The sequence below is a fragment of the Polypterus senegalus genome, chromosome 9 (assembly GCF_016835505.1).
Source record: "Polypterus senegalus isolate Bchr_013 chromosome 9, ASM1683550v1, whole genome shotgun sequence".
Lineage (NCBI taxonomy): Eukaryota > Metazoa > Chordata > Cladistia > Polypteriformes > Polypteridae > Polypterus > Polypterus senegalus.
In genome coordinates this window covers 46872982-46895842 of record NC_053162.1, presented here as the reverse complement: position 1 = coordinate 46895842, position 22861 = coordinate 46872982, and the positions used below count along the sequence as shown (strand labels likewise).

The window sequence follows — 22861 nt, the reverse complement described above, 5'->3', positions numbered from 1 at the left end:
ATATAAACTATTTGTGAAAGGCCTTGGCAAAATCAAGTGATCAAACTTCAAGGAGGATTTCAATCTGGGAAACTTCTATTAGAATATCCACCTACACTATCCATGTGGAATGGCTGAGATTAGCTCAAAATTACTAAAATGTGCAATGGAATGAGGCAGTGATGTATGAACCTCTGAATAAAAATGAGAACAAGTTTCTATGGTAAAATCTCAATTTTGAGAGAAACCCTCATACAAAGCTATTCACAAGTATTTTGGGTAAATTTTATAAAAACGTTTTGAAATCTTGTAAGCAGCTTTAATTATGTGGGCTTTTCCGGTAAAAGTATATTGCAATAAAAGTGTGCCCACCGCCATAGAGTACTTTACCCTTACCTCTGACTCCGCTGGTATGTTCAGCTGAGCTGGAAAGGTGACATCTGATTGTTTGCAATCAACAAGGAAAGTCGTAGGAAAGGGTAGGGGGTTCTCCACTTTCACGGTGGCTGAAGTGCTCTGCCGCACCACGGTCACCATCTCAATGCTGCTGATAGCACTTGGGGGTGTAGCTTTGAAGTTTAAAATATAGTACAGGTATTCCTGATTAGTTTCATTTTGAAAAATAACCTTTATGGAAAAGTAAAGAAACAAATAAAAGATACAAGAATATTATTAATTGACATCTGTCATTGTAATGTTTCTATTGTAAAGCGAAGAAAAGGCAGTGGCACTGCAAACATGGGTCTGCAAATATACAACCAAAAGGAAATAAATGACTAGTTAATCACATTAAAATGGAGGATGGCACAGCAAAACAACATTTTCACAGGATTTACTAGAAAAAGAATAACACTGAATTCAGAGGGGCAAACCTAGAAACCTGCCAAAATAGCAATATACACTCCTTCTGCCTTACCTCTAAATGTTATTAGGGAAGATTAGGGGTAATTTTTAGAATTTTACACTAATTTACACAGTAATATTTTGAAAAAAAATTATACAAAACTGGGTAACACTTTGGTTCAGGCATTGCAAAATGCGTCTATCATTTACTCTTATCTAGCAAGACCTCAACAAAGCCTTCTTTTGGTGTTTAACACGTATACAACATCAGTAGATAGATCATTCCTCTCTGTGCAGTGTGGCATATTCACATGATAGTAAATTTGCCTGTTAATATGAAGGATTCACAGATCTTATACAAAGTATGTAACATCAAAAGAAATATGTCCCATTTAAGCCACCTCAGACCCCTCCAAAGTGAAGTTTTGTTAGTAGTAGAGATGGATACACATTTTACTGATGCTTTGTAAGTGCCATGAAGACCCAAAGAAGTGTTTGCTAAGGTCTTGTTACATTAACAGTAAATGAATAATAATTGCATTTTACAGTATCTTAAATAAATGCCACCAAAAACTGCTGTGATAAAGTGCTTTTTGAAAATTTAAGCAGGAAAGTTAACACAACTCTTATGTTAATTAACAAGGTCATTTAAATGACTCTTCTGAAAAAGTGGTGGGGATATGTCTGCACCAAAAACCGTCAAGGGTGTAACTGCAGCTACTACAGGAGACCATATTTAATTGTTCGGCTATGTGTGCTTCAACAGAGCTCTCACCTTTGCCTGGACAGCTCCCTCCTTGTAGGAAAAGAAAGTAAGTTTGTAATCTCTCTTAGCGGAGGCGGGGACATCAACATAGTCCAGACCCTTCAGTTCTGTAGTGATGTCAATCTTTTCCGGCTTCATAATTTCTATGCAAACGCGGAATCTGAAAAAAAGAGCAATTTAACAACCAACCAGATTGGTTGAGCTTCTATGTATATGATACGCTTATAAAGTTTAAAACAAATTCTACACAGTAAAGACATACAATAAAGGCTGAGAAGAGCCGACAAGCCTCTCTGAGACAACTCTTTAGCCACTAAAGTTCAATAAATAATTGCAGAACCATCCAAAAAATATTACTGTGTTATAAAGGTACCAGTAACTGTGCACTGCACTGAATACACTTGAATTTAGCATTCATTTGCTCAGAGGCTGATGCACTTGCTGCTTCCTGAGCAGCTCTTCTTTTCTCCACCCTAGCGGCCCGCCTCTTTTCTTCTTTCATCGGAATCTTTTAGTGTTAAAACTGATTAAGTCAATGTTTGTTTTGCAATTACTTTCAAGTACGTTTTCCTAAATTTTTCAATTAAGATGGCACTTAAGTCTTCAATCTGCCTATGAATGATTAAAGATATGAAGAGGTAGGGGAGTGATGACGAAGATGGTAGGGAATGAGAATGGCGCCCGTATGCATGTGGCGCACGGCTGCCCTGCTGGCTGCTGCTGAGAGTTGACTCTACAATAAAATAAAAATAAAAATAGGAATAACATTGGACGTCAATCATCACCTCTGAAAGCAGATAGCAGATGCCACGTAGTACATGTGTACCAAATTTCAGGTCAATAGTTCAAACGGTTTGCGAGCTACAGGTGATTTAAAATCCTGGACAGACAACTTGACAGCCACGGTAGCATTTTACATAAGAAGATTATCTGACATAATAAAATGATTACTGAAATAGTAATTAAAACAGAATAGGGCAACTGCTATGTTTTAATGGCTGGAGTATCTGCTCAGTGCATCCACTTCTAATATTATACAAAACTATTGTCTGTCTGTTATACTTTCATTGTTATCACTCTTTAATTTAATATTGTTCTTTATCAGTATGCTGCTGAAGTATGTGAATTTCCCCTTGGGATTAATAAAGTTTCTATCTATCTATCTATCTATCTATCTATCTATCTATCTATCTATCTATCTATCTATCTATCTATCTATCTATCTATCTATCTATCTATTTATCCATCTATCCATCTATCTACTTCTGTATTCCTGTTTACTGGTGAATGCGATAGTGTGATATTGCTTTGTGCAGCTGGCACCAATTTATTGCATTTCTTAAAATCTGGAGAAACAAAATCTGGAGAGTCTGGTAAGTGTTGCTGTGGTGTTTTTTAAAACTTCCCCATTTTTTCATTTGCTAAGGACATCCTAATTTTAAGCAAATTTATTGTCAGTAACCTAAATATATTTACATCTGTCAAAGTTAATATACATTTCACTCATAGCTTCGTACCTCTGTGGTTTTGCAAGCCAGTTGCTGACAGAAAGCATCTCCGAGTAGGATGTCTTGCAGGGCACCTCCCTTGAGATGGTGCTTACTGGTTTTGGAGGATCAGCAGTGCCTTGTAGCATGTGCAGCTGTCCTGTACCATCAGGAAATGGGAAGAAAACAGAACCCTATTGGGAGCCAGTTAAAAAAAATAAAATACAAAGTGTCATTTAACATCCTAGAGCATGTGAACTATCTCTTCTCTTCTACCTCAAGTCAGTCAGTTCAACAGAGCATGCAAGATACCAGGTGGATAAAATACATTCACCAGCCTAATTAAGGTGCATTTATTTTATTATTAAATATGTGATTCTATCTAGAGTAACGTTTTAATGTGTATCTTTTGTCACTGACATATTCAACATGGGGGAATGTCCATGTCTACAATGCCTACAAAAAGTATTCACCCCCTTTGATGTTTTCAGATTTTATTGTTATACAAAATTAAATCAGTAGATTGTGACCTTGGTCAACAGACAAACTCTCCTAAATATCAAAGTGAAAAATAATCACTGCAAAGTAGTCTAAATAAAATTACAAATATATACAACACAGAATAATTGATCATGCATATACCCCTTAAATATGACACACCTAAATCATCAGTGGTGTAGCCAGTTGGTTTTAGAAGTCACTTAACTGGTTAATTCATGATCACCTGTCTGTATTGAACTTGTCAATATAAATAGATTTGTGATGGAACTAGGCCATCAGTGAGCCCCAAACACGAACACATTAGCACAGTCTCGGGTTCAAATAATGGAAGGTTTATTACCAAAAATACTTCCAAAAGTAGCACAAGCACAAATCACAGATTTTTTCTTTCCACTATACTTTCTCTTCTCACCACCACACTGCCCTCCTCCAGTCGAGGTTGCTTCACGTCCTCCCAATTCTGACTCGCCTGGATAAGGGTGACCCAGGAGTTCTTCCGGTGCCAGGCAAACTGCCCAATGGAAGTACTTCCAGGTTATATGGAAGTCCCATAGATTGAGGAACACATTTCCTGACAGCACCCCCTACAGGCACCCATGGTCCCCAGCAGGGCTGTGTTGCTGGACTACATCTCCCAGCATTCCCTGCGTTCCCAAATAGGCACAGATACATTGGGCTGCTGCCATCTAGTGTCTGGGGGGAATAAAAAGTCCCTAGCAACATCTTCTTCCAGTGGGTTGTCTGTCCATCCCTTCTGTCAATCTCTTCACTGTCTGACTCCTTCCTCTCTCCTGGCCGGTATGCCCATCTGCCTACTTGGAGCCTCAGAGAAAAATGTCAGTGTCCAGATGTGCTGACAAACTGACAAAAAGACACATGTGTACACAAACTCAAGTCTTTCATGGTTGCAGAGGTACTGTACATCTACTAAATACTTATTTGAAGGGGGTGAATATTTAGGTAGTGAATTATTTTGTGGTTTTGTATTTGTAACTAATTTAGATGACTTTGCAAAAATCTGTTTTCACTGGGACAATTATGAGTCTTAATCTATTGACCAATGCCAAAAAAGCCAAAACAAATCTACTGTAATTAAATGTTGTATAACTGTGAAAACTTCCAAGGAGGTGAATACTTTTTGTAGGCACAGTACATAGATTTACCGTACTGCCATATTTTCTTATTTGTTTTACCTATTTATTGTAAAATCCATAGTGATTATCCATGGTTAAAATGCAATCACTTTTAAAGGCTCATTAAAGCCCAATCCACCTTAAAAGTATTAGGGGTCTGTGTGTCTGTCCAGTTGCTAAGTCTCTGTCATTCATTTGTGATTGTTTATCACAAACATTTATAGTAAAAAATGCATTGCATTTGTCACTCCAACTGAAGGCAAATCATAAACAGTCATGCATTTTATTAATACAAATGTTTATGATGCACAATTTGTTGGAATGACAAATGCAATGCATTTTATTACTACATGCATTATAAAATACATTCCAATAGAGAGTGCAGATGTTAATACTTAGGTCTACCCTCTTAGATGGGTAGCACAGCTAATTGTTTATACATTTGTAAACACACTTTTGTCACGGAAATCCACAGATGTATAATTGTAATAAAAATGTAAAAAGCCCAAGGGAATGGATGCATAACTTTTACAAAAACTATTAACTGAGATTATTATTTTTTTTAATTAAAAGAAGTTTTACTGACAATGGCAATCTAAAGTAATCTAGATAATCATTAATTTAAAATGTAGTACTTTTATACCGTATATATTTATACTATATATTGTGACAGGGGTCGCTGTCGACCCCTAAACCCTCAGACAACACGTTCAGACACCAGGTAAAAAGTCCGAATAAAGAATTTATTAATATAATACTGTGCATAAAGCACCTCCACTATTCTCATTAACAATACAATAATCAATAATAATAACAACAATAACCAATCCTCCACTTCCAGCAACTCTGTCAAACCCAACTCCAGCTCAGTCTGCTGGGGTTTCCCATCATCCTTTTATATTCCCTGACCCGGAAGTGCTTCCTTCTTTCCCTTAGTCCATGTGATTTCATAGCACTTCCGGGTCAGATGAAAACTTCTTCTTCAGCCCTGAAGTATTTCATTCCTTCTGTCCCCATGATTAGGGAGTACTTCCGGGCTATAAAAATACTCGTGCCTACCTGCGGCCCCCACGGTATCCAGCAGGGCTGTGAAGTAAAACTCCAATGTCCATGATGCCCTGCTGGAATTCAGGGCCCCTCCATGTTGCAGGGAGGACTCCATATGCCGGCCATATATCACTATATATATATATATATATATATATATATATATATATATATATATATATACAGTATATCCTTATATATAATTTGATACTATCCGTATATATGGTATTCGCGTCAATACCTTGGCTCAATACAAGTTAGAACCATGCAATGGGACTCTGCCTCTGTAGTTAGAACATGACAAGGCAAATGCGGACGCAGCATTGCATGATTGGCTAAGAATGTTCGAATGCTTCAGTGACGCTGCTGCACAGCCGAGTATTGTAAGTCGGTGTTGGTTCGAGCAGATAACAGTAAGTTCGGTTGGTTTTTGGAATGTTGGTTTGGTGGGGCGTACTTTCCAGGACTAATATTGTCGACTGACTTAAACTCTTCGATAGCTCTGGAGCCATAAGTAATTTAGAGCGTATTGCCATTTGCTTGGTATGCCGAAATCTGTCTTTGGGCAGTTCAGTTTTGGCATTCATCTTTCTGACATCTACTAACAAACTGAGTAATGACGGCTGGGTATTAACAATGGTCATTGTTTAAATTTTAGTTGATCTCAGATGACCACGCTAACATAATTATTACTCCGACTCTGATTAGAGTTGTAAAATACGGTTTGTTTTGAAAATTTGATTGCCAGAAAAATCAAATGAGGTGCACTGAAGAGCTGAGTTCATGTCTCGCAGCCCCGTTTAAACAGGAAGCTCTTCATTACATAGGGTGAAAAGGTCTATTTTAAGCACAAATCAGTGCCATGATAACAAAATCATTTCAAGGAGTTAAAAAAACAAATAATTCTTTGCAGAGAAAGTATGAATTTCACAAACATAGAATTTGTAGCCCGATTCGATCCAGCTCCCAGTCGCTAGTATATATATATATATATACACAGTGTATATATATATATATATATATATATATATATATATATATATAGTCACGCACGCGCGCATAGGGAGCTGCGGAAAGACCCAACGAGCCGCGTATCACATCGGGCCAGGGGATCAAGGCGGGACACTAACCTTTCTTTCTTTTGTTCCCATAGAAAGACACACTCAGCGCCGCCATAAAATTCTGGACGCCTGGACAACAACATGTAACCACTTCCGCATTCGGTCCCTTCCTGGTTTCCCTACGATGACGTCATTCCTCCCACACACCACTATGGTTCCCTCTCAGCATGCCATTCAATTTCTGGTCCCTCCTTATTTAAGTTCCCCTCACGGAGACTGTGTGATGCTATGACCTGCTGTCAAAGCATAGCGACTGTACAGATTGTTAAAAAAAAATACTTTGTTTTTGTTCTTTATAGTATACGGGGCCAGAAACCCCAAACCTTGACCTGTCTTTGTGTTTTTATTGCAGTGGCGTAGTCGGCAGGATGCAACTGTCCGAAAAATATCCGAAGGACAGGACCCAAACGCGGTTCTGAATAACCTGGCGTCCCAGCTTCAAACCCTGCAGCTGGAGCTGACCGCCACGAAGCAGGAGTTAGCGGAGACCAAAACCCGGCTCGCAGCAGCTGAAGTAGCTAGACCAGAGCCCACACGGTCTCATCCTCCTCCACTTGTGCCTCTCAGCGAGGCAGATGACATCGAGGCATACATTTCCACATTCGAGAGGACAGCCACGAGGAATCTGTGGCAGCGTACGGAGTGAGCCTCTATCATAGTGCCGTACCTGAAGGGCATGGCGCAAAAGGCCTATCACGACCTCCCCATCGAAGAAGCTACCCAGTATGACCTCCTAAAGGCTGAGATCCTGAGCCGCTATGGCGTCACATCGGACCAGCAGGCAAGTGAATGGAGGCACTGGTGATACGACCCCAATCTCCCGTCCCGAGCCCAGGATTTCGAATTCTGGGGCAAAATGGGGCGCTGGCTGAGGCCAGACATCAATCAGGGTCGGCAAATAGTAGAGCAAGTAGCCTGTGAAGGCTTTATTAACGCCATGCCAGACTTTCTCGCCCAGCATGTCCAGCAACACCCATTCCAGGATATGAAAAGCCTATTGGACGTACTGGAGCATCTGCTGGCAGTGAACCGAGTCGGAGGGGCTGGAGAGGTCTGCTCGCGGTGTCCGACAGGGGCGTGTCGCTGTCCCTGAGCCCCACCACCAGACGCAAGAGACACCCGCTAAACCAAGAGAGAAACTCCCGACTTGCCCCGCTGTTTCAAGTGTGGAGAGGTCGGGCACACACTTCCCGCTTGCCCACAGAACATGGAGTTGATGGACTGCTCCTGGGTCAGAGGAGAGAGGTATTGCACTGTGTCTAATCCCCTGGCTGTCCCTAACACGGGAGTGGTTTTGATTAATGGGCACTCGGTGGTGGCACTTTTCGATTCCGATTTATTCTACCGCGACAGTGGCTGCCTCAGAACATAAATGTGACGTGTGTACATGGTAAGACCCAGTCCTATAGGTCCGCGAGTTGCTACATGACCTGGAAGGGTGTCCTGAGATGCCTCTCAGTGGCTGTGTTACCTGATCCACCCTTTCCAGTTATCTGAGGAAAAGACTGGTCTGAAAATGAATGTGGTCGAATAACTGCCACTCCCGCCGCCGAGTTGGGTTTCACAATGGGTGGGTAGGGCACCGCCCCGTGGCTCCCACGCCATGCAGCTCGGCGGCCACTGATGACGCTGGGATCTGGGGGGACGTATTTTTGTCAACGGACCTCGACCCGCAAGTACAACCTGGACTAGTTGTTGACAACCCTCCGGCTCCAGCGGATCCTTTAAACCAGGCCGAGTTCCAATTTAAGTCCACCCCAGCGTCATTTAAAAGAGAGCAATGGAATGATGACTCTCTAAACTTTGCCCGGAATGCTATAGTTTCAGTAGATGGCAACCCGCCAGACGCTCCCATACCACCTGGACCCTACTTCGTCCTTGACAATGATCTGTTGTATCGAGTCGCGGATCACGAAGGAGAGGCGCGGAAGCTGTTGCTAGTCCCACAGACCTCCAGTTGGTTCACACCAACCTCCTTGGCGCTCACCTCGGGGCCAAGAAAACGCTGGAGAGAATAAAGCTCCGGTTCTATTGGCCCGGGATTAATGAGGAGGTCCGACGTTTCTGCCAGTTGTGCCCCGACTGTCAGTTATGTCAGATACCCTGGCGGGACCGCACTCCTCTCATCCCGATCCCCCTCATTGATATCCCCTTTGAAAGGATCGGAGTCGATCTACTAGGACCCCTGATGCCTTCGACATGTGGCCATAAATATATTTTGGTCATGGTGGATTACGCGACTCGGCTCCCAGAGGCAGTTATCTTGCGCTCCGCTACCACGAAAAATGTCGCACGGGAATTGGTAGCCCTCTTCTCCCGAATGGGAATACCCAAAGAAGTCCTCACGGACCAGGGTACCCTCTTTAGTTCGGATACGTTCAGGAAGGTTGCCAAGTTACTCCGAATTATGCATCTGAAAACCTCTGTATATCACCCCCAGGCAGATGGGTCGGTCGAGCGGTTTAACAAAACGCTCAAACAGATGCTCCGCAAGGTAGTCGACGCGGACAGTAGGAACTGGGACCAACTTTTACCCATTGTGCTTTTTGCCTATCGGGAAGTGCTTCAAGCCTCCACGGGATTTTCCCCTTTTGAGCTCTTATACGGCCGCCAACCCCTGGGCATTTTGGACATTGTCAAAGAAGGATGGGAAAGGCAGGCACTTCCCTCCACCAATATTTTGGAATACGTCGCACAACTGCGCGAAAGAATAAATAAACTATGGCCATTCTAAAGGAACACATGTCGCGGGCCCAAGCCACACAGGCACGTAACTACAACCGTAAAACCACCGCCCAAGAGTTTCAGCCGGGGGATCGTGTGATGGTGCTCGTGCCTACCTCCCACTCCAAATTGTTAGCCCATTGGCATGGCCCATACAAGATAAAGGAGAGAAAGGGGCTCGTCGACTATTTAGTGGAACAACCGAATCGTCGACCAAGCGAGAGAGTTTACCACGTAAACTTGCTGAAACCTTGGAGGGACCGGGAAGACCGCCCTCACACGACTAACACCCTCTCCCTTTTCTCACGAAAAACCACCCTTAATCTCGGACCTAATTTGACGGCCCCCCAAAGACAGGATCTGGAGTCTGCGATCCTGTCCGTTCCGGAGGTAGTCAGTGAGACACCGGGGCGCACCGCGTGGAATGAGCACGGCATAGTGACGGACCCGGGGGAGGTGATCAGGGAACGTCCCTACCACCTCCTGGAGGCAAAACGGGCCGAGGTGGAGCTGGAAGTACAGAGAATGCTCGATATGGATATTATCGAAGAAAGCCACAGCCCCTGGTCCAGTTCCATCGTCCTCGTTTCTAAGCCCGATGGTTCCTGGAGATCCTGTAATGACTTTAGACGTCTTAATCAGGTCTCCAAATTTGATGCCTACCCTATGCCCCGAGTAGATGAGCTCATTGAACGCTTGGGTACGGCTCATTACCTGACTACCCTGGATATGACTAAAGGGTACTGGCAAGTTCCCTTAGCGGAATCCGCTAAAGAGAAAAACGCCTTCAGCATCCCTAGCGTGCATTGGCAATATAAGGTCCTCCCATTTGGGTTGCACGGAGCCCCAGCGACCTCCCAGCGTCTGGTGGATAGAGTGCTAAAGGCCCATCAGTCCTATTGTGCTGCCTACTTGGATGACGTGGTCATCTATTCCGGCACCTGGGAGGAACATATCTTGCATGTTTATGCCGTTCTCTCCACACTAGCGAAGACCGGCCTCCGTATCAATCCCCGCAAGAGCTATTTTGGGTTTCATGAGGCCAAATACTTAGGCTACCTAGTGGGCAGAGGGCTGGTGAAACCACAATGCTCTAAAATTAAAGACATCCTGGAATGGCCCCGTCCGACGACCAAGAAACAGGTTCAAGCCTTCTTGGGGTTAGCGGGTTACTACCGCCGGTTTGTACCCCGTTTCTCCGAGAGAGCCGCACTCTTGACGAACTTAATGAGGAAAAGGGCTCCAGTATGTGTGATATGGGACAACATAACGGAACAGGCATTCGGTGACCTAACCACGGCACCGATACTGAGAACCCCTGACAACTTTTCTCTCCCATTTATCCTCCAGACCGATGCTTCGGACACAGGTCTAGGCGCCGTGCTGAGCCAGAGCATCGACAATGCCGAGCACCCCGTGTGCTACCTGAGCCGGAAACTGCTGGACCGAGAGACCAGATATGCTGCGGTTACACACCTGAGGTACTACCTGTTGGGGCGGGAGTTCACTCTTGTGACTGACCACGCTGCCTGTGCACAAGGAGTCGAATCCCCGGGTCACCAGGTGGTTTTTGGACCTACAGCCATACAAGTTTACCGTCATTATCGTCGCGGCAACTTGCAGGCCAATGCTGATGCTCTCTCCCGGGTCCACGACCTCTCAGTTTGGGCCGCCCGACCCGATGGGTCTGGGCTGAGGGTGGGGTCCTGTCATGCACCCGTGCATATGGAGCCGCGGAAAGACTCGACGAGCCGCGTATCACATCGGGCCAGGGGATCAAGGCGAGGCACTAACCTTTCTTTCTTTTGTTCCCGTAGAAAGACACACTCAGCGCCGCCATAAAATCCTGGACGCCTGGACAACAACATGTAACCACTTCCGCATTCCGTCCCTTCCTGGTTTCCCTACGATGACATCATTCCTCCCACACATCACTACGGTTCCCTCTCAGCATGCCATTCAATTTCTGGTCCATCCTTATTTAAGTTCCCCTCTGCAAACGGAGACTGTGTGATGCTATGGCCTGCTGTCAAAGCATAGCGCCACTGCAGATTGTTAAAAAAAAATACTTTGTTTTTGTTCTTTACAGTATACGGGGCCGGAAACCCCAAACCTTGACCTCTTTTTGTGTTCTTATTACAATATATATATATATATATATATATATATATATATATATATATATATATATATATATATATACACACACTATATATATATATACTGTATATAAATACTGTATATATATATACAGTAATCCCTCGCTATATCGCGCTTCGACTTTCGCGGCTTCACTCTATCGCGGATTTTAAATGTAAGCATATCTAAATATATATTACGGATTTTTCGCTGGTTCGCGGATTTCTGCGGACAATGGGTCTTTTAATTTATGGTACATGCTTCCTCAGTTTGTTTGCCCAGTTGATTTCATACAAGGGACGCTATTGGCGGATGGCTTAGAAGCTACCCAATCAGAGCATATATTACATATTAACTAAAACTCCTCAATGCTATAAGATATGCTTCCCGTGCGGTGCTTGATTGTTTGCTTGTCTCTGATTCTCTCTCACCCTCTCTGACATTCACTGCGCCAGACGTGAGCAGAGGTGCTGTTTGTACAGAGTCTGTTTGCCTAGTGGATAAGCTCCTCTAAGAAATGCCGCTTTATCGTGGTGCTTCCGCATACTTAAAAGCACAAAAGCACACTTATTGATTTTTTGATTGTTTGCCTAAATCTCTCGCTCTCTCTCTCTCTCTCTCTGACGTTCTCTGCCTGACGGAGGAGATGTGAGCAGAGGGGCTGTTTGCACAGAGGCTGTTTGCTTAGAAGATACTGACACTCCTCTAAAAAATGCCGCTTTATTGCGGTGCTTCAGTAAACTTAAAAGCACACGTATTGATTTTTTGATTGTTTGCTTTTCTTTGCGAGCGCTCTCTCTCTCGCTGTAATTCTCTGCTCCTGATGCAGACACTCTTTTGAAGAGAAGATATATTTGCATTCTTTTAATTGTGAGAAAGAACTGTCATCTATGTCTTGTCATGGGGCACAGTTTAAACTTTTGACTAAAGGGTGTTATTTCATGTCTAGAGGGCTCTAATAATGTTAACAGGGTGGGAGAGTTTATAAGGGCTTAAAATATATAAAAATAACCGTACAAACATATGGTTTCTACTGTACTTCGCGGATTTTCATCTATTGCGGGGGGTTCTGGATCGAGGAGGGATTACTGTACACACACATATACTGTACATACATATACTGTACATACATACAGTGGATTCAGAAAGTACAGAAAGGTTTGCATGTTTATTAAAAATAAAAAATCTCTCATTTATATACAGTAAATGTTCAGGCTTTTAAGCCTCTTTGGCAGCAATCTCAGCTTCCAGTCTTCTTGGGTAAGTCTCTATAAGCTATACACACCTGGATTTGGGAAGTTTATCCCATTCTTCTTGGCAGATCCTCTCAAGCTTTGTTAGACTGGATGGGAAGTTACTCCAGCATTGTCTTGGCTGTATGTTTCGAGTCATTATTATGCTGAAAGGTGAACTGTCACCTCAGTCTACGGTTGTGTGAACTCTGGAAAGGGTCTTCTTGAAGGACCTCTCTGTATGTGACTGTATTCGTCTTTCCCTCAATTCTGACAAGTCTCCTTGTCCATGCTGCTACCACTATGCTTCACCGTACTTCTGAATCTCTGTTAGAGTGACCACTGGGTTCTTGTTCACCTCCCTGACCAAGGCCTTTCTTGCCAGGTTAACCAGTTTGGCCATTTGAACAACTCTAGGAAGACTCCTGGTGGTTCCAAACGTCTTCCATTTCACAATTATTGGAGCCCAGTGCTCTTGTGAACACTCAAAGCTTTAGAAATGGTTTTATACTCTAGCCTCACTACCATTTGATCATGGAGATCGACACTGTTTCTTGGATTTCATGGCTTGATTTTTGTCCTGATATGTAGTGTAAATTGTGGGACCTTATATGCACAGACAGGTGTGTGCCTTCCTAAATGGTTTTCAGTCAATTCAGTTTGCCACAGGTGAATTCCAATTAAGTTCCTGTACATCCCAAGGATAATTACAGCAAATAAGATGCACCTAGTTTAAGTTCTTATATAAAAAGAGAGATTTCTGTTATTGATTTTTAATAAATTTGCAAACCTTTCTGAAAACATTTTTCCACTTTATTATTATCATTTATTGAGTGTGGATTGATGGACAAAAATAGCAAACTTATCAATTTAAATCTAAATTAAAAACACAATCTAGTGTGCATAAAGTAAAATAATTTGCAATAATCCACTTCTTATAAATGCATAAAATGACTTCTACAAGTGCTTTTCAATTCTTATTATGTTTCTGCTGTTTTTAATCTACATATAAAATGCTATCAATTGTTAACACTACATTAGCTAAATTATGCCAAAAAGTTCTGGTTTAGCCATTTATAACTCAAATTTGTTAATTACTGTTTATACAATAATCCACAAGAGCATAATAAATCACTAAACAGTTTCAACTTTATGGTCAAGATGTAGTGTTTATTTGTACTAGTTAAAGCAGCTGATGTACCTGTCTGAAAGCAGAGGGTTTTTACATGGATAATAGCTTATAAATAAATTAATCAAGACTTCTTTAAATGTCAATATAGGTAAAGGAAGATAGGTAAAAATAATGCTATACCTGATGTTTTTTCCCTTCTGTGGTCATAGTGAGTGGCCTGTATGTGATCTCATAGGGCTTGCTCTGTTGTGCCTCAATTGTAAAGGACTGAGGACCACTCCAGTATTCCCCCTCTATTATAGGATGCAAAACCCAGGGCTGGACAGTTTTATTTGGCAAAACAACGGTTTGAGTCTGCCGCCCACGGACTTGACATGAAAAGTTTATCACCTAAAAAAATAAAAGAACACTGTTTCAGATTGAAAGTCCTATCACCTCAAAAAACAAAAACAGCATTGGTTAAGATAGGCCACTGGTTCTTAACTTGCGGCTTATCTCATAAGAATGCACAACTACTGTTTCCTTTTTGTTCATAATCATTATTATTATAATTAACAAATTAAGTAATTTATGTAAGTGTGCTATTTTGCACTGTGTCACAAAATCATTTAGAATCTGCATGCTACAGGCCAACTTCATTTTTTAAATAATGATTTGAAGGTTATACTCAAAGTTCTAGAGAAAAGAAACAGAGATGTGATTTTCTTCTATAATTTCTCAAGATCAAACCAAATGCGTTAAAGGTAGACAATTACTATCAAATGTCTGACACATACAGTATTATAACATAATATATATCCCAAAAACAACACAACAACCTAAAGTCTTACTATCTCTATATGCAGAAAAAGTCTAATGTGGTTATTTATTTGCTGCATAAAGTGCATTTGGATTTGAATCAAATAATATATGTGCATATAGCACACTGTTTCATTCAAGCCCTGAAGTCACAGTTCATATAAAAAATATTAATTATTATTACTCACTTTAGAATGTGGAATCAGAATGTGTGCTTTGTCAACAATTTTATTTCTCATCTCTCATCAACACCCCTCACCATCTAATTCTATAAACAAACGTACATTTACATGTACATGTACAAACATTTGGGAATTTAAATGTACATGTACAAACATTTGGGAATCGTAGGGCTAAACAAAAGATTTATGTAGATAACAGAATTTCACATAACTGATCCATACTCATCAATTCCATATGAACTAAATGTATTAAAGGAATTCGATGACCTTTCAAAGTTCATGACAACATTGGAAAAGAGTATATTATGTGAGCAGTTCTCTTTAACTGAATTGCAGCAGTTTATATGCTGTGGAGGTTGACCCAGACACAGACAGGCAGACACCATCATTGTCACCCAAACACACGTTTATTTACAATAATAAAGTTCAAGGTGCACGACAAACCCCAAAAGTCCCCAAAGTCCTGGCCACACAATGCCTTCTTCGGACTGCCTCCTTCTCTCTTCTCCAACTCAGCTCAGTCCACTCCGCTCCTGACTCTTGCCCTGAATGAAGGGAGGCGGCCCCTTTTATCCACACCCGGATGAGCACCAGGTGCTCCCCGGCAATCTCCCGCTGACACGCCCCAGTGTGGCGGAAGTGCTGGCTGTTCTCCCGGAAGCTCTCCGGGTGTGTCCCTGCTTCCCCCTAGCACTTCCTGGTGTGGCGGAAGTGCTGAGGTCCAGGATCCCCAAGGCATTGGGGCGCCTCCTGGCGGTGACCACGGGCCCCTACAAGGTGGGGCTTCCACACCCTGAACCCGTGGCCCCCAAAGCAACCAGGAAGGCGGCCCCCACGTGATCCCAGATGGGCACACGCCCACTTCCGGTCCTCCAAGGCGTCCCGGCCGGGTCGTGGCCCCTGGCACCCTCGACAATGCCTTCAAATTACAATTACAGTTACTTAAAGACATATTCAATTCCAATTTTAAAAATCTGATGAAAAGGATTCAACAAGACATTATCAGAATGACAGGTCTCCATATCACATTTACTGTGAGAATTAACATTTTTAAGTGAGTATCCTTCAGTATTTTTATATACTGTATCTTTTTCATCTTTTTAAAAGTATAACCATATATATCAAAAATCTTTGTTTAAAATACTAGGGGGCAGACAACACGTCCAGACACCAGGTAAAAGTCCCAGAAACAATTTTAATTTCTTAAATAATGTGCACAAAGCACCTCCACAATATACAATAATAAATCAATAATCAATAATAAATCAATCCTCCTCTCCACCCAGCAGCTCTGTCACACTCCCTCCCAACTCCAGCTCTCCTGCTGGGTTTCCCACAGTCCTTTTTATAGTCCTCAACCTGGAAGTGCTTCTGTCCATGTGATTTCACAGCTCTTCCGGGTCAGATGAAAACTCTTATTTTTCTTCATCCCAAAAGTACTTAATTTCTTCCGTTCCCCGTGACTAGGGAGTACTAGTTGTGTGCTGGTGCCATAAGCTCTGGCTGCTAGCTTTGCTAAAAGTAACACTGTTATTGCTGACTGCCAGTCCTTGAGTCAGAATCTAAGAAATGTCACCAGTCACCACTACTGTTATCACATCTGGAAGAAACACACAGTAATATGTCTGGTTAAATGACCTTACTGTTTAGACACCCTGGTAACAAGCTGCTGGAAACTACAAGGAAACCTTCCTCAAACTTCAGTCCCACCTTCCTGGAAACTGTAAGGGGAATTCTGCCCTGTTTCAAACTCTTAGGCAGACCCCGCACTCCCTCCCCTGCTACTAAGATGCTTGAAACTTCAATTGCGAAGTTTCCCCGACACTTGCAAGCCACTTAAACCTCATCCAGTCCCTGAATGTTTAGTACAATAAAAAATGGTCTATTAAATAGAAAGGTTGAAAACCACTGCAGATGATGGATAGGCCTTTCAGCCAGCAGTGACAAAAGGGTACATATTTAAAGCAGACAGAAATATTTTCTGTCTTACCTTAGCACATAATACAAATATACTCAGCCAATGTTGGGTACTTCAGGGTGTATATACTGTATAAAAATATAGATTGTTCAATAAAAATTTCTTTTTCATAATAAGGACCATAACAAATCTTATTTAGAAAATTACCTAAAATCTGTTTGGACTATAGACAGTCAAAAGGTATTTTTTCAGTTGAAAACTTGGTTGCTTCTACTCCTGTTTAGACTGTTCTTTGCTTTTTTAATCTGGAAGTTGATGCAACTTTACTCATGTACTTTCCTTTCAAGGACATTATCTCCACAGTTGGAGACAAAGGGAATGGAATGGTGACTCCAGAGGTTCCCAGTCAAAAATGTGAAAACACAGGAGATGGAGAACTAAAAGGTTGTGTAGCACACAGAATTACACTGGAAAGAAATAAAGACTGTCTGCCAGAAAGCAATGGAATCTGGATTGCAAAAACATATACTGCAGTGTTTTCTAGGGACCCTGAGATAGTGAAGAAGGTTGAGACAAGTCTATCATTGAAGCTTCAGAAAAAAACAAAGTCCTGGAATGAGCCATAATCTTTATTAGGAGTGACCAAATCATAAGAACACAGTGAGTGATAGCAAAGGTATCAAATGAGAGGTTAAAATAAAAAGGGGATAACGGTACCTTTAACATCTGCAATAGTTTACTAATGCTTAAACTGGCGAGAATTACAGCTGTAGGGAGAGGGATATAATGTTTAAATCATTTTAATACAGCCATCAACAAAAGAAACTAGGAACATAGCCTGCCACAGAATATTCAAATTGGTGCCGTCTAAGACTTTCTCTACATTGAGTGACAAAGGAACGACTGAGAAGGACAGTAAATCTAAAATATTTAGGAAAAATCAAGACATAATCTGCATGGACTGAATGTATAAATCAGATACGGTTAACAGGGATGATCTTGTGAATAACCAACTGTAGATACTCTTCTAAAATGTTTGCCCTAAAAAATATAAAACTACTGAAGCAGATGTAGACAGATAGATCATGGATGAAGGTGAATGAACTACATAAAGTAATGTTTAGTTCACTCTTACAATTTACCATTGAAAGTCTGTGACTACTGTGGCGTGCCCGGCCGGGACACCCCTTCTACATATGTTCCGGGGGAGCAACCATGGACTCCTCTGTACCTCCCCCGGGAAGCTTGGTGACATTTCTTATTATTATAAGTTGTATTTTGAGTTTTGTTCAGAAACTAATATTTTGGATTGCTTGTATTTAAGTGTTGAATTGTTTCAAATGATGGATCCTGCACATATATATTTCAGAAGAATTAAATTGGTAAGGAATATTAGAAATACAGTAGCTCTTCCAATGTTCCTCTTCCTCCCTGCTCAATCTTGCCTCACCAATTAAGGTCAAAATCAAACTAGAATCCCCATCTTCTGACATGTCCAACAATAATAAGGCACATCAAACAGAAACAGGTATCTTCCTGATAATGTAACATTGAAAGACTACTAGAAAAGTAGAGCAAGCATAGTTTTGCTGGCAGAAAAAAGACATGGTACAGCAAAAATGACACAGCCACATTACTAAACACTGCAATATTATCACTACTATACAGTAAATACCTGCAGCAGTTCACATACAAGTTTACGGAGATATAGAAAAGTGTTAGTAGGCATATTATACAAAACACTGTTAATAACATTAGACAAATTATAATGTGTTTAATATTAGTAGGACCTTAATGACAACAGTTGTAGGCTCACTACTATATTATAGTGAAGTGTAATGTGCATTTCATTGTGGTACATTACTTTGCATTCATTTAGCTACAATGCATTGTGGTCAGTCACTGAGCATTCTCAAGTGTGATTTTATGATACTTACCAAAAGAAATAATGCTGTAAGGAACTTTCTTAAATTTCCTTTTTATGCAGTGTTGTACAAGGACTGAACACAGTGTATTGTATATCACTTTATATAACTCTACATTTTCAGCCACTTATACAGCATACCTCTTTAATTGTCGCACTGACACAAGATCCTGTCAAAGTAAGCTTACAGGTCTTGCCCCCTTCAATTGAACAGAATAGATTTTCATAACGTATCTCCTGATTCAACTCCTTTGGGGAGAAGGTCACTTCAAAAGGTACTTCCATACCAGGAGTTATGTATCCTTGGTCAGGATAAATTGAAAAATCAGGCAAAAAGCTGTCTTTGTCCCATTTAAATCTAAAAAAAAAAATAGAATAAATAATTCAAGACAAATTTGGCCCATGGTTGGATATAATTCACAGATTTGTCTAGATAACAATATTCCACAGTATCTAAAAACACACCTAGCTCCAATGTCCCCAGTATTTTGCATTAATAGTCGTCGGGTTGCTTGGCTACGTTGAGCAACTGCACCAAATGGGATGTAATCCTGGTCTAAAATGATCTCCATTCCCTGGCAGCTTCCACGTACCACAAACAGGGAACGCCGAATTCCAGTACTATCCATCATCACCTCTTCTATAAACGGGGGTATCCGACATGTAGGTGAGAACACCACCTCAACCATACAACGTCCACCTGAGGGATTAAGTGTAATATCCCCAGATGGACTGACCCACAGTACCTAAGAAAATGAAATTTTAATTACTGGTAAGTTGTAGTAAAGCCTAGTGTATATATGTAACAAAGAAAAGCAAACAAGTGACATCAAACATAAGTTAGGTCTTATATACTTCTTTACACTCTGAAGGTTTTCTTACTTATACCTTTGAATCTAGCAACATCTGCTGAGTGAGACACAGGAAAAAGCTCAGTGAGATACGACTCTTATTGACCACAGGAATGACCTTTGTCACGGTCTCTCCAACTTGCAGAGCTCCAAGGTTTATAGATTTATGATTTGGGTCCTCAACTTCAATCTAAACAAAAAAGGTTTTAGAAATGAATCTTAAAATTACTATTTGTCAAGTTAGTGAAGTTTGCCTTTAAAACATAAAATAACAAACTTAATTTTAACCCAAAACAATGTATTATAAAACAATATCTAAAACTAATTGGTTTTAAATTCAAAATTAAAATTTAAAAATAAAAAATGGATGATCCTAAAATAATGATCCCTCACCTTCATTTCAGCTCCGTGACCAAGAATTTCAACAATCTGTTGAGTAAATTTGTTGATCTGAAAAATTACTTTTTCATGATACTTGATGGGCTCTCTTGGGTGAAATGTTATGGGGACCTCTAACACTCCACTAGGCTGCAGAACTTCAGTCTGGCATGCCACTTCTAAATATGAGGTACTTGTGAATAAGCATTCAATTCTAAAGGGAAAAAGGGTGTTAAATAATAATTGTTTAATATATCATGCAATTTCATACCTACAGTCCTTTAGAAAAAATAAGGACCCAAATTAATTCATGTAGCTCATTTTCTTAGCTGGATACTTAACTTAATCAAAACATTTAATAAAATATTATACATCTGTGTTTTTATTGGCTCATACATAACTGTGATATTTTGAGAGCCCCCTGCTCACTTCGCTCGCCAAACCCCGGGCAGTTGCTTAATGTTAGCCACTTCGCAGCTCTGCTGCTTGTGTATGGGGAAGCAGATGTACAATTTAAACAGATTTTCATGGGAATTGTTACATATTGTGTTGGCAGCCGGGTCCAATGCCCAGCCAGGACACCCCTTCTACACATGTTCCAGGGCAGCAATCATGGACTGCTCAATACCTCCCCCGGGACGCTTAGTGGCAGCCTCCCTGGCTAACGATGGTGCCACAGTTTCTCGCAGGGCTTCATGGGAGATGGAGTTCTCCACAGCCCTGTTGGGATCTGGGGTGGCCGCCAGGGAGTGCTGCATGCGTCACTGAGGCAGCCAGGACAACTCTACAGCCCCGCCCGGAAGTGCAATCAGAAGCAGGTGATCAAGATCTGGGTGGGCTATAAAAAGGGCCGGCAACCACCACTTGGAGGCAGAATTGGGAGGAAGAGGTCAAGGCTGCCTGGGAGGAGTGGTGGTGCCACGTGAAGGATTGTGTTGTGTGTATTAAATGCTTTTGCAACTGTGTTGTGGCTGTGGGGTTTACTGGGAAGATGTGCCCTCCAGCTGAAGAAAAATAAAAGTGTGCTTGGATTTTACACGTGCCTCTGTGTGAGTCTGTGCCGGGTCGGGCGCTATACAGTGTCCTTTTCACAATATGCATAATAGACCTAACTATTTTACATTACAGCGAATAATTAATCAAAAAAATAGTAAAACATAATAAATTGAAAGAAAATTATGTTTCATGTTGCATTAGAGGTATTCGTTGGGTTATACGTTTTCCTTCTGTTTGGCTTTGAAATTAACACGCAAATACTTTTTAAACTTACACCTTAACCGTAAAACTTCAGTAAAAACAATATTTGGAATTTACTTTTTGTCAGTATCGCATTGAATTTTGATTCCGTGTTCCGGACTTACGACAATGCAATGTATAACTGCCCGTGAGTGAATATCGTTTCTTTCTCTGTAATAAATAAACCGACTTTTTCAAATTTTCAAATGTTTGTCCCTGTGATTTGTTACTTTTTATAGCAAAAGCTATTCTAATGGAAAACTATAAAAATTTAATATGAATGGCATATCAAGATCTCTTTTGCTGTCTAATGTTATCCGTGAAAGATGTACTACATTACCTTTCTTGTTTCAGAATTGTTCGTCCAATTTTGAATACAACTAATCTTGTCCTATTGCATAGCCTATCACTCATACATAACATTCTTTTAACAGTAATTTGGCCGGTGGAAGACCGGACGGTGTTAATGGTTGTAGATATTCTACGGGATATTGTAAGTTGATGTTTTACTCTTCCACAACATCACCACCGTTTCAGCATAGCCTATTGATATGCATTTAACCAATTCGTCAATTTGATCGTAAAAGTTTATAAGAGCTGAGAGCGCAGGAACTGTGTCTGACAAAAGCATTCACATGAATGAGACTGTGGGCGTGGGCCGTTAACCTAAAATGGTTTAGAGGAGGATGGGACTTGAAAAAATCTCTTGGCAATAGTCTCGTCTTGTCTCAAGATTTTCTTTTATAATAGAGATACAAAACTTAATAGAATATAGAAAATGCAAACAAGAATACAAGACAAAAGTGTGACTTCCAAAGCACTGGCGTAGCGTAAAATACATGGCACACCCACAATAGTGGAGGTAAAGGCCCCTCTCTAAAAAAAAAAAAACATTTACAAAGAAACTGATTAAATGTCGAAATGTTTGTGTTTTCACATATTTAACATTATTTTATGAACGACTGTCTGAAGGCTGAGGAAGTGTAGGTCTTTTAAGGCTACATTCACACTGCAGCTAAAAGGTATAATGATTTTTGCCTAGTATTTGATTTTTTTTTTGATGGTTCAAATGAATTTTTCAAGCGATCCAAATCTAATATGAGTAAAGATGTCTATCCTTAATGTGACCCATGTGTGCAAAATGAATAAAACAATTCTGTCAAACAGATACTGGTTGCTGCTCTACTTTACATTGTTTCAGTGCAGAATGTCTTTGAATGGGCAAGCTCATGATGGCATGGAAAAGAACAGAAGATGAAACACCAGAAGCCTCATGTATAACGCTGTGCGTAGAATTCGCACTAACATGACGTAAGCACAAAAGCCGAAATGTGCTTACGCACAGAAAATTCCAGATGCAGGAATCTGTGCGTACTCCAACTTCCGCGTTCATCTGCTACATAAATCCCAATCAGCGTGAAAACTAATGCACATGCACACGCCTTCTGTCCTGACCTGTCTATTCCCAGA

General features: G+C 41.1%; 1 protein-coding gene across 1 annotated transcript in view; it reads right to left on the bottom strand.

The window, feature by feature from the left end:
* LOC120534858 (hydrocephalus-inducing protein-like) overlaps positions 1 to 22861 on the bottom strand; it is a 206036-nt gene that overhangs the window by 5878 nt on the left and 177297 nt on the right. Inside the window, exons 76-83 of the mRNA XM_039762371.1 lie at positions 20171 to 20369; positions 19815 to 19967; positions 19392 to 19672; positions 19068 to 19284; positions 14285 to 14494; positions 3106 to 3269; positions 1598 to 1748; positions 376 to 606 (exon numbers count right to left, since the gene is read on the bottom strand). Of these exons, the coding sequence (XP_039618305.1) occupies positions 376 to 606; positions 1598 to 1748; positions 3106 to 3269; positions 14285 to 14494; positions 19068 to 19284; positions 19392 to 19672; positions 19815 to 19967; positions 20171 to 20369 (1606 nt within the window). The remainder of the gene's footprint in view (positions 1 to 375; positions 607 to 1597; positions 1749 to 3105; positions 3270 to 14284; positions 14495 to 19067; positions 19285 to 19391; positions 19673 to 19814; positions 19968 to 20170; positions 20370 to 22861) is intronic.